This window comes from Carya illinoinensis, chromosome 15 (genome assembly GCF_018687715.1).
Source record: "Carya illinoinensis cultivar Pawnee chromosome 15, C.illinoinensisPawnee_v1, whole genome shotgun sequence".
Lineage (NCBI taxonomy): Eukaryota > Viridiplantae > Streptophyta > Magnoliopsida > Fagales > Juglandaceae > Carya > Carya illinoinensis.
In genome coordinates this window covers 17343468-17356069 of record NC_056766.1, presented here as the reverse complement: position 1 = coordinate 17356069, position 12602 = coordinate 17343468, and the positions used below count along the sequence as shown (strand labels likewise).

General features: G+C 33.5%; 1 protein-coding gene across 7 annotated transcripts; it reads right to left on the bottom strand.

The window, feature by feature from the left end:
- Nucleotides 1-3062: 3062 nt before the first annotated feature.
- Nucleotides 3063-9687, bottom strand: LOC122295881 (U-box domain-containing protein 5-like). 7 transcript variants are annotated; one of them, XM_043105145.1, is made up of 6 exons: nucleotides 9503-9687; nucleotides 9027-9102; nucleotides 6808-6992; nucleotides 6172-6279; nucleotides 4529-4605; nucleotides 3063-3993 (listed from the first exon to the last, which is right to left on the bottom strand). In XM_043105145.1, exons 4-6 carry the CDS (start codon nucleotides 6196-6198, stop codon nucleotides 3246-3248), a joined length of 852 nt encoding a protein of 283 aa, XP_042961079.1. In that variant the 5' UTR covers nucleotides 6199-6279; nucleotides 6808-6992; nucleotides 9027-9102; nucleotides 9503-9687; the 3' UTR covers nucleotides 3063-3245. The 7 variants fall into 7 exon arrangements, with proteins under 7 accessions (XP_042961079.1, XP_042961080.1, XP_042961078.1 ...); XM_043105146.1 differs by having other exon boundaries at nucleotides 3063-3990; XM_043105144.1 differs by having other exon boundaries at nucleotides 3063-3990; nucleotides 4529-5613; nucleotides 9503-9681.
- Nucleotides 9688-12602: the final 2915 nt, after the last annotated feature.

Genomic DNA, 12602 nt, shown 5'->3' with positions numbered 1-12602 from the left:
AAACATGTTAACAGCCTTATAATTTTCTTACAAAAATATTTTAACAATGATTTCAACTCCTTGAAAATAGAATAGCAGAATAATGAAAAGCTTATTACCAACAACATATTTTCCTTGTAAAAACATGTCAGCAACGATATAATTTCCTTGCAAGAATAAATTAGTAACAATTTTTATTTCCTTGCAAATAGAAGGAGTGGAATTAAAAAACCACATTACCAACTATATGTTAGCCTTTCAAACATATGTTAGCTACGATTTAAATTTTCCCAGAAAAAGATGTTATCAAAATTATAAAAACTTCATTAGTAAAGATACATTTTCCTTGCAAAAAATTTAACCTCATTAGCAACAATATCAATTCCTTGCAAAAATATGTTAGCAACAATACAAGTTCTTTACAAAAAAATGTTAGCAACATTTTCAATTTCCTTGCAAATAGAAGGGAGGAATTATAAAAACATCATTACCAATGATATCTTTTCTTTACAAAAACATCTATGCTCATTTCTAATGATATGATTTCCTTGCAAAAATATATTAGCAATGATATAATTTTCTTACAAAAATAAAATTTTGTATGATTTTAATAATTTTGTAAATCCTAAGACTATTTTACCAACGATATTCGTTTCGTTGCAAATAGATCAATTGCAACATGATGCTTTCATTGCAAAAAAAGAAAATCATTTTACCAATGAAACTACATTCTTTGAAACTATTAATCTTCTATTCCTCCTGATAATTTATGTTATTTCTTACCCACTTTATTCTACCCTCCATTAATAGTAACTATCGAAATTAGAAAAATAAGAGAGATAGCAATATTGTAAATATTCGATCAGGAAGGCAAGTTGCTGTGATCTAATTTTCATTTTCTTTGGGTTATTTCCCATTCTTGGATTTGACTCATTCCCAAAATTTGCTATTTACATATAATACTCTATTGCATCCAGGAAAGTCCTGCATCAAATAGCTTTAAGGTAAGGCTCCTCCATAAGTGCATGTATAATGTATATATACTATGCAATGGACCCCAATGACTTCTTGAATTCCTATGGACAAATTTCTATTCTACTTCAACATTGATGTGGTTTTTCTAATTTATACATATTATGATGATTTACTTATTTTTATATTTTATCCTTCATTTATATTCATGATCAATAGCACTTGACTTTTATTCAATCCGAGTTGCCAGATGTCTATGCATATTCTTGTCTTTTGTGGGGATTTTTCTCATCTCAAGGTGTCAACCCAATTAATAGTTAATATTTTACATTTATATATGTTGAATGTAAACATTATGATATTAATTTTCACATGCCATACACAAAATTTCGTTCTCGAAGTGTTTGATATTTTCTCTGATGCAAAAGAAAACAATTATATGTTTAGTCAAGTGATAATTGTTAGAATTAGTGTTGGAATTTAGCTTAAGGCATCTGTACATTTGTATGCAACTACTTTTCCAACTATATATATAAGCCAATTACATATTAATTTTTTTGTGTCCTTCATAAATGATGGTTTTATATTGTAATGAAACTATAATGAAATTGTGTATGTGGAGTGTTTGTCTAAAGGCTATTGTGCTATTTTTTTAATGAAATGGATATGCTTGTATGTTGTGATTATGGAACATAAATATGACATTATTATATGAACATGATCATGTTCTTGTGCACTACATGTTTTAAATTGATATGTTACTTGGACTTATTAATGATATAATAGATCATGTGAGATTAGATTGTAAGAGATCTAATCAATCCAATGATGTAAGAGGCATTGCAATATATTTTTTTTTATAAATCCATGGCAGTATAAGTAGCAGTTGTCTAGTGACTTTAATTGCATTGTGAACTAAGGAAAGTAAGTATATCGACAATTTATTGAAATTTTAAATAATTTGAACTTGTCTGCAACAAAATTCAAAACCCAGTATCTTTTGCAAACCAAAGTCAGAAATAATTGCAATGACAAATATAACTAACTTTGTAACAAATTTTATGAATTTGCAACGGTATGTTTGAGTTGCAAAAAATATTGTATGGTCAAAATATACATTTGTAAGGAATACAATTCATTGCAACTTCTCAATTTCAAAGGAAAACAAGTCATTGCAATGTGAAGTACGTTTGCAATTAAAGTGACTTCACATTGCAACAAAAGAGTTTCATTCGTAAAATACACTGGTAAGGAATTTTGAATAAGAATATTTTCAAAACTTTCGCTCTGATATTTTTAATAACATGTTTTGATTCTGCATTCTAAAAGTAAACATATTTTGTTCTGTATTTTGAATTTTGTAAATACTCATGTTTACATAGTAGTAATGTTTTCTACTTACTAAATTGTTGATAACTCACACCTTATCTCTACAATATTTTTCAAATAATTGTGATTGTTCAACTGAAAATCAAGAGGAGGAAGTATTAGCAAGGTTTGATGAATAAGTGAAGTATTTATTGAAGAGTCCTATTTAGTAGATTTATTATTTTATGTTTTTTTGATATTTTGAGTCATGGATATTCGCTAGTCTTTGTGGATTTTTTAATTTATTTTATTAAAGTATTTCTTTGGTGTCCATGTAGAGGAACACAGATATTTGTATTGAACAAATAAGTTAATATTTTTATAGTCTCTAAAGTATATATATTTGAGTTATTGGAGCTTATTTTAGGTAACTGTCATTGGTGCCTTGGGAAAGACTTGAAGAGGTGAAGAGATGAGGAACAAGAATGTAGCTGATACTAAGTATTGTGGAAGAGAGGATAAAGGAATTAACTATATGAAAGGAATAAGTGAAATAGTGAGTTTTGAAGAAAGGAAGGAAGCCATTTAGTGTTTTAAGTTGCTACATTTTGATATAGATAATTAATGAAACAACGCGTTTTGCAATCTGTTGTAATTCATGTGGTTGTGTTTAATTGTTCTTAGTTTGTGTTTTGGGATTAAAACGGTGTGTTTGATATTTCTTACTTCACTTCTGCGAATATATAAAAGCATAAGTGACCATGCATGGTTCTTCAACATTTTGGCAGGATGGAGGTTGAAGATCCCTCGAAGATTCTCTACAAGATTTGCATCGGAATCTTGTTCATACATTATTAAGTGTTTTACTTTCTGTGGGTGATTGTAGTTTCTTCCTGCGTGCGTTCTTGTGTTGGGTTGCATTAGGTTCTATCAAGGACCTTACAGTAATAGGGGCTAACTTTTCAACCCTTTCTGGGTACAAGGCGTTATAAATATAGTGATAAAATCTTTCTGAAGAACCGAAATGCCCTGAAAGGCGGTTTCTTATCTTCATACTGGCTACTGGAGGAGCTTGAGATGTCGAGTAGGGCCAGATCAGTTTTAGGAATTGAACACTTTGCAGGATCATCTTTGACATGTTCCAAGAGTTGGAGCAATTCAGAGGCAATTATTTGACCTCTGGAATTCCCATTGAGAGACAAATCAACTAAAGATTGTAAGATGGTGTCTCTCATGACCAGTTGACAGAAATCAGCATGCTCACGACATACAAATAGAAGAACACCTGCAGCATGTTCTTGTTCCTCCTTTGTTCCAGTTTCGAGTATTTGGGAAATGTTACTGATGCATGAGCTGGTTTCAGCTACTGCAATCCTAACCTCCTCTATACTGCATAGGTTCCTAATGATCTCAATGCAAAACCGTGCCAGATCTGGATCACCCAATAACCGAATCAGCTTTGGAATGCAGTCCAAATACACCATATGGTATCCAATATCGCAATTGCAGGACAAATTACACAGTATCTTCATTGCAATACTATGAAAGTCCCGAGTCTTGGTATTGAGGACTTTAAGAATGGAAGGAAGAACACCAGTTGCCACTATCATAGACTTGTATTCAGGTTGAGAAGACAAAATCTCTATGATACCAAGGACTTCTCCAGTGATTTCAGTTTCAATATACGATGCCAACACGTAAATCCCATCTTTATCAAACAGTAGCATTTCACTGCTGCATGAAACAGCAGAAAGTTGATCAGCATAGGAACTAGTAATTTCTCATGCACCAAAATATACTGAACAATAGAAAGAAGAACAAGCAGGTTCATGCACACAGCAACCACCACCAAAGGGTGGGAGCAGAAATATTGTTAAGAGGATGAAAAATGTTTTGCCTGTATATACTAGCAATTCATTTACTATTTAGTACTTTCTACAACTGTTTGGGAAATCCATGGAATATCTTTCATATAAGTTCACAGTTACCTACCTAAAAGTTTAAGCCCCCAAAAAATGATATATATATATATTTTTTTTCTAGAGTAGGTTATATTATTTTGATCTAATCATTATGGCTCTTTTGGTTGATGTGAAACCATACTTTGGTAGCATGCCTTATAATCTTCAATCCTATGCTACTCTGTTTCAATTTTTCTCATTTCAAGAAAAACTGGAAAGCCTCATGCCTTGAAACCATACAAGCTCATAATTAAAGCTATAATCTGCAGAAAAGAAGGAAAAAACTATGCATGCAAAAGAATTATCACCTGTTATTTCTCAAAATCGCCAACAGCACCTCTGCTCCATCTCTCTGTTCTTTTACATCAGTTAATCCATATGCATCCTTCAAAAAATTAATCAAAGGTTCAACACAACTGCTGGAAATTGAAGTATGACATGCGTGTTTATTTTCTTGAAGCGTTTTGTTCACATCTCTAACTGTCTTGCACTGTGATCCCCATGAAAGTGCAGCAAGTCTGGAAAGAGAAGCCAACATGTTTCCGTAAGTCTCTGTAGAGTGGTTAAGTTTTTCAGAAATTGCATTCTTCTGTCCATGCCTACAACTTAATCTGCTTTCACTAAAGTCATCTAAAATTTCTAAAATATCATCAGTCCCTGAAGAGCGTATGGACACAGCACTAAGATGAAGGTTCAAGTTATTCACAGAACTAGGAAAGCTAGCAATGGAACTGGAAACAGAAGAATCCCGGGAGAAAAGAGAGCAAATGTTTGGTTTTAAATATGGGTCAGGAATAGTAATCCCCTGCTGGGAAGACCAAGCATCAATGAGTTCTTTCAGAATAGATTTTGGAGCCATGAACAAGTTGTCAAGCTTCATATGAGTTATAGGGCATGTCTGGTTACCCTCATTAAACCACTGCTCTATCCAAAATCGTTCAAACGTCATCCCAGAAGCAATAATCATTGGATCATGCATCACCTGCATAGAGATGGGACATTTGAACTCCTTGGGAGGTTCGGGTGTACCAAAGTCATTGGCTCGAGTTTCATCACGCTGCATATGACTGTCATCATCCTGGTTTCGTCCAATTATTTATCCATATTTCCTCAAAAGATAGAACAACCACTTCAAGATTTTTTTCTTAGGGTCTGTGTCAGTGGCTTTATCAAGCAAACGCTTAATAGATCTTTTCTCTATCAAAACTGCAGACGGGAATGTAATTTTTAGTGTCAAAGCTGCAAGTTGAATAGCCTCGAGTTCTAAATCATTTACAGAATTGGACACAGGAATTGCTTGTCGAAGTAGTCCTAATATAACCTTCCCAGCCTCTTCTTCGGCAGGTGCAACGGGAAACTTTGTGCTCCTAAGATCACGGGCAATTCCAGATATCTATAGAGAATGTTCAATTTGAATATTTAGTTGAGGGATTAAAAGGTGCACTGACCAGACATATAATGTAGTGACTTGGAGTACTTAAGACAGAATATACAATATAAGGTCGTCAAAAAGTACAGCTAACAATTTTTCAAATTAGAATTGCCAAACTTAAAGCAAGATAGAAAAAATAAAAAATAAAAGGGATGAAGAAGAAGACAAAAGGAAACTGAGACTCTTCAGTAGAGTCCATTTTGGAAGCCTGTGAAACAAGTAAGGATCCTTAAAAACAACAGTCACAGTTAATTATGTTCTGTTTCATACTACATGAGCATGTGGAGCCAGCATTATGAGGTAGAACCATCAGAGGTGTGTTAACTCTTTTAATTCTCTACACCATTCAACACCGTTTAGCAGGAAAAGTTGATTGGGAAGGGGACTACTACTGAGGCATCGAAGGGTATACAACCTACAAAGCCATGCATGGAAATCTAGAACAAAATGAATTTGAACATCTCGGATTATTCACCATTTCCTAAATATTTATAATAAGGGGCTTCAAGTATTGCAAACCTTTCCAGCCAACAGCAATGGGACCATATTTTGAATTTGACTCAAAGATACTACCCAAGGTTTTCGTATTCTCTCACATCTGGAAACTATCCTCTCTGTTGAAATTGCCTGAAAATATTAACAATTTAATAGTGAAGAAAGATGCAAATAAAAGCCTTGAGAACATACATACAAATATTAATAGGACTGAACGCAATGCATGCCTTTAAAATGTAGTTAACTCATCTATAATAGTTTGTGGCATTAGTAATCACATGTTCATTGAGCAATAAACAAGAGTTAAAATAATTTCTATATGGTTTAAAGCTCTAAGAATGTTACCATACATTCAGGTTGGTTTTAACAGATTTTATAAAATAAGGAACACTATCCTGAGGCGATTATCAGTAACCAAAAAATGCAATCTTCATTCTTATTAGAAGAGGATGAGACATCTACTTCTTGTACACATTAGAAATTCAGGTTTGCGCAATGACAGATGAAAAATTGTATGAATGCAGATATTTTTGTTTCAAACACCCCATTTGTGTCCAAACTAAGTCAGAAAAATATGTTTTTTTATAGGTAATAGGAAATTTTATTGATAACCAGAAGGCAAAGCCCAACTACTCAGAATGTATACAAGAGAATATGTACCAGGTAGAGTTTACTAGACTCTGAGCAGTGCTGTATAAGTAAGTTTGCTTATCCATTGCAATTTTTAATGTGCACAGTGCCTGTATTCCCGATGTGCATCATGGCGGGGCAGACTCGATGGCTGGTAATATTTCTGAGATTCTGTCAATGAATTTCTTGAGTTCTAAACACATTAAACGATGAACCTGCATCCAATTGTAATTTAGTCAGAAAGTTGTAGCAGACCAGGGAAATTTGGAATAAGCAAAGTTAAAAAAATACATTAACAGAACGATAAAGCCTTATCCCTTTGGGGATCACCGTATGGTTTGGAATATAGTTAGCCAACACTTCTGTACATTCTAGAATGGTTGTCAACCTAGAATCAATTATCTATGTCCTGATAGGGAATAACATCAAGACCAGTGAACTCTAACCCAGAGCTATCCATGAGGTTTGGAAAATGTCATTAAAGAAAACTGCAACATTTGTGTATGAGCTTTTTTTTTTCTATTTTAAGAAGAGACGAGGGTCACCTATCCATGAGTGACCCACTCCTAATATTATTAATAAGCCCTCGCTTATGGCGGAGGATTACTTTGGAAACAAAACACGAAGTCCTTAAGGCAAAAACCCCAAAAACAATATCTAAAAATCTTTACAAATAAATCCATTCCCATCAATACTGTATCTAAGGAATTCCCAAAGAATCAAGCCACACAATCCCCCGAAGCCTACCTCGCACCAAGCCCTCACCAACGAAATCAAAATCTCTATCCATCGCCCCTTCTGTAGCTAAAAAATCAGCTGCCATGTTGGCCTCTTTAAAAATATGTTGAAATCAAATGTTGAGCATCCGAACAAGAGATTGTATCTCATCCCAAAATTTCCAAATAAACCAATATTTACAAACCCCGGAAGCTAGCCAACCCATCACCACACTAGAGTCAGATTCCACCAAGAAATCTCTCGTTCGAAGTGAATGACACAGCCGAAGCCCATCAAGAAGAGCCCAACATTCCACAATGTTATTCGTCACATGCCCATAAAAATGAGCAAACCCCGCTACCACCTTTCCCCCATCATCCCGAATGATGCCCCCACCGCCGGACCTTCCTAGATTTCCACAAGATCCCCCATCCACATTAAGCTTCATGCCATCCACCGGCGGATTCCATTTAATAATTTTTAGAACACGTTCACAAACCGGAATGATCGGGCAATTAAGTTCCTGTAAAATTGAATAATCATTCACTCCTTTCTTTTCAACGCTTCTCAATCCCTAAGAAATATCCCTTAAATTCACCTTCACCATTCTCACAACAACCCTCCAATCAAATGCACACCCTCCATGCAAGACGCACATCGAGCTCTCTAAAGAGCCCAAGAAATAATAATGGGTAACACACCTTGAACCCAACCAACCTGTGAATTTGATACAGCACGTCTCCACCAAAACGTCATCATCCCATCCCAAGACAGCTGCTGTGGTAATCGATTAGCACAACACGAAGCAAAGCACTCCCAAACTTTTTTCGGACCCTCCCCCTCACACAGGACGTGATCTAGCGTCTCTATACAGTAGCCACACTTTGACACTAACGGTATACCCAATTGAGTGATCGCCTCATCCACTGGTAGTGAGTTACGTTTAGCCCTCCAGAAACAACAAGCCATACGTTTAAAGGTAAAGAAAAAAGAAATACTTAAAGAGGGACTTTTGTTTCTTCTACATGATAACATCAAACACTCATAACTACATGCGATGACCACTTAATCATACAAGCTAAATGCTCTTAATCACACCTTCTGTCATACAAGCTATACCATCACTATTTAGGGAGTGAAACACTTGGAGGAGTTATTTGGCGTAGGGCAGGCATAATATTATATATAAATATATATTGCGAAATTACTTATAACAGCCAGAAGCTTAAGCCAATGGATTTGGTTCAGCAATACTGTATCAACCACTCATTATTATTGTTATTATTTGATAAAACTCCATAACATGAGGAACTCCAGCACTTACAATCATAACCAATCTGCTATTATTGTACAATTAAAAGACTTTAATCTCATAGTCTTGTGTTAAACCTTGAGATTTCATGAAACAACAGAGAAAAAGTTCTTTCTTTGGGTCAAGTAAATGAATGAATGCATATGAAGGCATATTAAATGAGTAATTTCTATGATTGATGATAAAACTTATTCCCAATTACCCAAAAACGATTATTCACCTTAATTGGACAATAATATCGAAGCTCGACGCCTTCAGGATCATAGTTCTCCATCCAATAATAGAGTATTTTCAATCTGCAAATTGACATGATCAATTCATTTGCTTAAATTGAGCATTTGTTTTTTGGTAGAAATGAATAAATCATACAACTTCCACTACTCACGAATATCTACAATAGAAATTCTATCAATATTACACAAATAGCAAGACTGTACTCAAGACGATGAGAAACATTAGAAAAAGGCAAAAAAATAATAACAAAAACCAATGAAAACACGAACCCAGCTGCTCTGTTTGTATACCAATTGGCTAAAATGGGTAGTCTATTACGATAACAAAACTCGCAAAAAGTTCCTGATTTACTTTGTTCAATAAAAGAGGATTACAGTTATCCTTCTGTTGTCGCAAAACTAGAGCATAGAAAGGCATGAAATTTCTAGCAAACACAACAATTAGGGTGGGTTGAAGCATTACCGCAATAACTGTCGGAAGACAGTAAAATAAGAAACAATGGAGATGATTACAATTTACTCCACATATGATATTCTAATCTATCTCATTGCTTCAACACAGCAACATGATAAGAGTGAAAAGAATGTTTCGAGTTCAGATTATTAAACGCATTCTAAAAGGACAAGTACAAAGGCAAATGCCTGGAAAATTTGAAGAATAAAACACACATGCTTTGTATTCTTCCAGATTTGACACAACATGAAAGTGAAAGTAAGATTTAAGCCATATGAACGAGACAACAACCCACTAAGAGATTGAAGACTTGGCCTCTTGGATGGGACATTGTGCAATGGGCAGCTCTCCTGGCCCCACAACAATGGCATTCATATTTTCATATTCCGCGACATCTTTTTCATTTTTGTCTGACATTGACTCAATCCGAGTTGCCTATATGTCCATGCATATTGCATGTCATTGTTTTTTTGGAAGATTTTTCTCATCTCATGGTATCAACCTAATCAATAGTTAATACTTTTACATTTATATATATGTGGAATGGAGTTACTCTTTATCTGCCATGTCCAAAATTTCGCCTTCAAATATTTGATAATTTGTCTAATGCGAAAAAAAATAGAAGAAAAAAACAATTATATGTTTAATCAGGTGATAATTGTTAGAATTAGTCTTGAAATTTAGGTTAAGACATATGTACGTTTGTATACAAATGCTCTTTCGACTATATATATAGGTCAATTGCATATTAACATTTTTGTGCGTTCTTCATAAATGATAACTTTATATTGTTATCGAAATATAATGAAATGGTGTATGTGGAGTTCTTGTTGAAGGTTATTGTGCTACTTTTTTAATGAAATGGATGTGCTTGTAGGTTGTGATTATGGAACATAAATATGACATTATTGTAAGAACACGATCATGATCTTGTGCACTACATGCATGTTTGAATATGATATGTTATTTGGACATATTAATGATATAATAGATCATATAATACATTTTGTTGATGAACTACATTTGCAACTATGTGCATTCGTTGCAAATTCACTTCCACAACGAATCAGTTCATTGGAAATGGATATTTGAAATTGCAAATGTATTACATTGCAACGAATTGAAATTGTTGCTACTGTATATTTGCAACGAAGTGAAATTGTTGCAACTGTAGATTTGCAATGAAAACAAATCATTGCAATGTATTTGGCATTTTTATTTAAAAATTTATTTCATGCATTTTCTATATCCTTAAACATTAAAAAAAAATTATCAACATTATTAAAAAAAAATGCTTTCTTAATCACTAAATAAATAAATAAAAATGACGGGAAAATGTCTCAGAACCACCTCTCGGTCACCCAAGCATTCTCCATAAGACAATCATTCATCTAACTATTCATCTAACTTACAATTGTAACGGTATTTATGGCTAATAAGACGTCAAAATAAGGTCTCCAACAAATTATGTAAAGTAAATGCAAAATGCATTGCTCTATATATATCTAATTTTTTTTTCAATCTCTATATATATCTATTTACTTATTTCTTTTATTTTCCCTCCCTTTTTATATATTTTTCAAATTCACAATTTTATTTATAAAATATGAGAAAGTTACAAAATTATTAGAATATTATTATATTTTAATAAATTAAGAAAACTACTCATGTGTATAAAGGCTCTCATAATTAACAATTTTTTTTTTTTTTTTGTGGGTGGAATTATAAATTAAAAGGATTCTTATGATTGAACTCAAAAAAATTTTAAAGTGTTCAATTAGTACTAAAAAGTATATATATTCCCTAAGTCTGATCAGAATTTTAAACATATAGTCAATGTTTTTAGTCAGTGATGCTCTTATGATCATAAAGATTTCAGATTTGTTCTTCATTTTGTTGTTCACGTTGGATTTGATTTTAAGGTAAAGAAATTTAGATTTGGGGTTGGAAAGGCACCAAAGACTTTTCTCGCGTCCATTTCCTGGCAAGGCACCAGATCAGCACATAAGATATGAGAGGGAAAGAGGCCATATATACAAGAATCTTTTTTAGTAGTGGAAAGCTACAAGAAATGTCCACATAGAAATATCAGAGGACGACTTGCTTGTGCCAAGGCTGCATCCATCGACGTATAGGCCAGTTTTGAAGGGGAGCTGCTCAGACGTTTGCTTGCATCAACTTGGGCCTCTCAACGTCTGGTCCTGCTTGGTGTAGACAGTGATTAGGGGGAAAAAAGGGGTAGCATTGGACTAAACCGGTGGATTTGATCGGGTATCGGGTTCAGTCCAATTTGGTATCAATTTTATTTTTATTAAACCGGTCAAAATCGATCTAGTTTTAATTTTTTTTCTTCTTCTAATACTAGACTAAACCGGTTCATGTGTGTATATATATATATATTAATTTTTTATATTGTATAAAATATTTTTTATATTATATATCATTTTTATATATAATTTTGTATTATATGATAAATTATTAATTAATATAATATTAAATTTTAAAATCTTATACTAATAACTATATATTATCACTATAATTTATAATATAATTATAATATATATTATAATATGTTACAGTATATTATCATTATATTATTATGTACTATAATATAAATTATATAATATATCAAAAAAGGGGATCGAACGGGACTAGCTACACCCCTGATAGTGACATGCACATCCAAGATAGGGCTACGATGGAGTAGTAAGAATCACCTAGACCATCAGCGTCAAGCTGTACGTCGGATTTGGGCAACTTATCATAGCTCTCCAAGGCAAAGATAGGGCTACGATGGAGTTAGAATATTCACCTATACCATCAATGCCCTATGCAATAGAGATCAAGTTTATAACAGCTTGCTCATCCGAAGGGAACTAGCTGTGGGGAGAGCTACAATAAGTTGCCCAAATCCTTAGACTCATGACAACCAGATCTTTTAGATTTTCGAAGACCCAAGTAGTATTCCTTATTGAAGCCACGCGCATGCCTCAACCAGCTTTTGGTTATGTTAGTAAAATACATAATAATAAAATAAAAATTACAATAGAATTAATATTTAAACAAAATTAGTTTGGACTGAGGCATGGAATCTCACTCTCTTTAAAAA

What these genes read in the sequence shown, in the direction of transcription:
- LOC122295881 (XM_043105139.1), bottom strand. Translation starts at nt 5,283, where the DNA reads ATGCAGCGTGATGAAACTCGAGCCAATGACTTTGGTACACCCGAACCT. An exon ending in GCGATTTTGAGAAATAACAG is followed by an intron (nt 3,994 to 4,528) that starts GTGATAATTCTT and finishes TGTTTCATGCAG; the next exon opens with CAGTGAAATGCTACTGTTTG.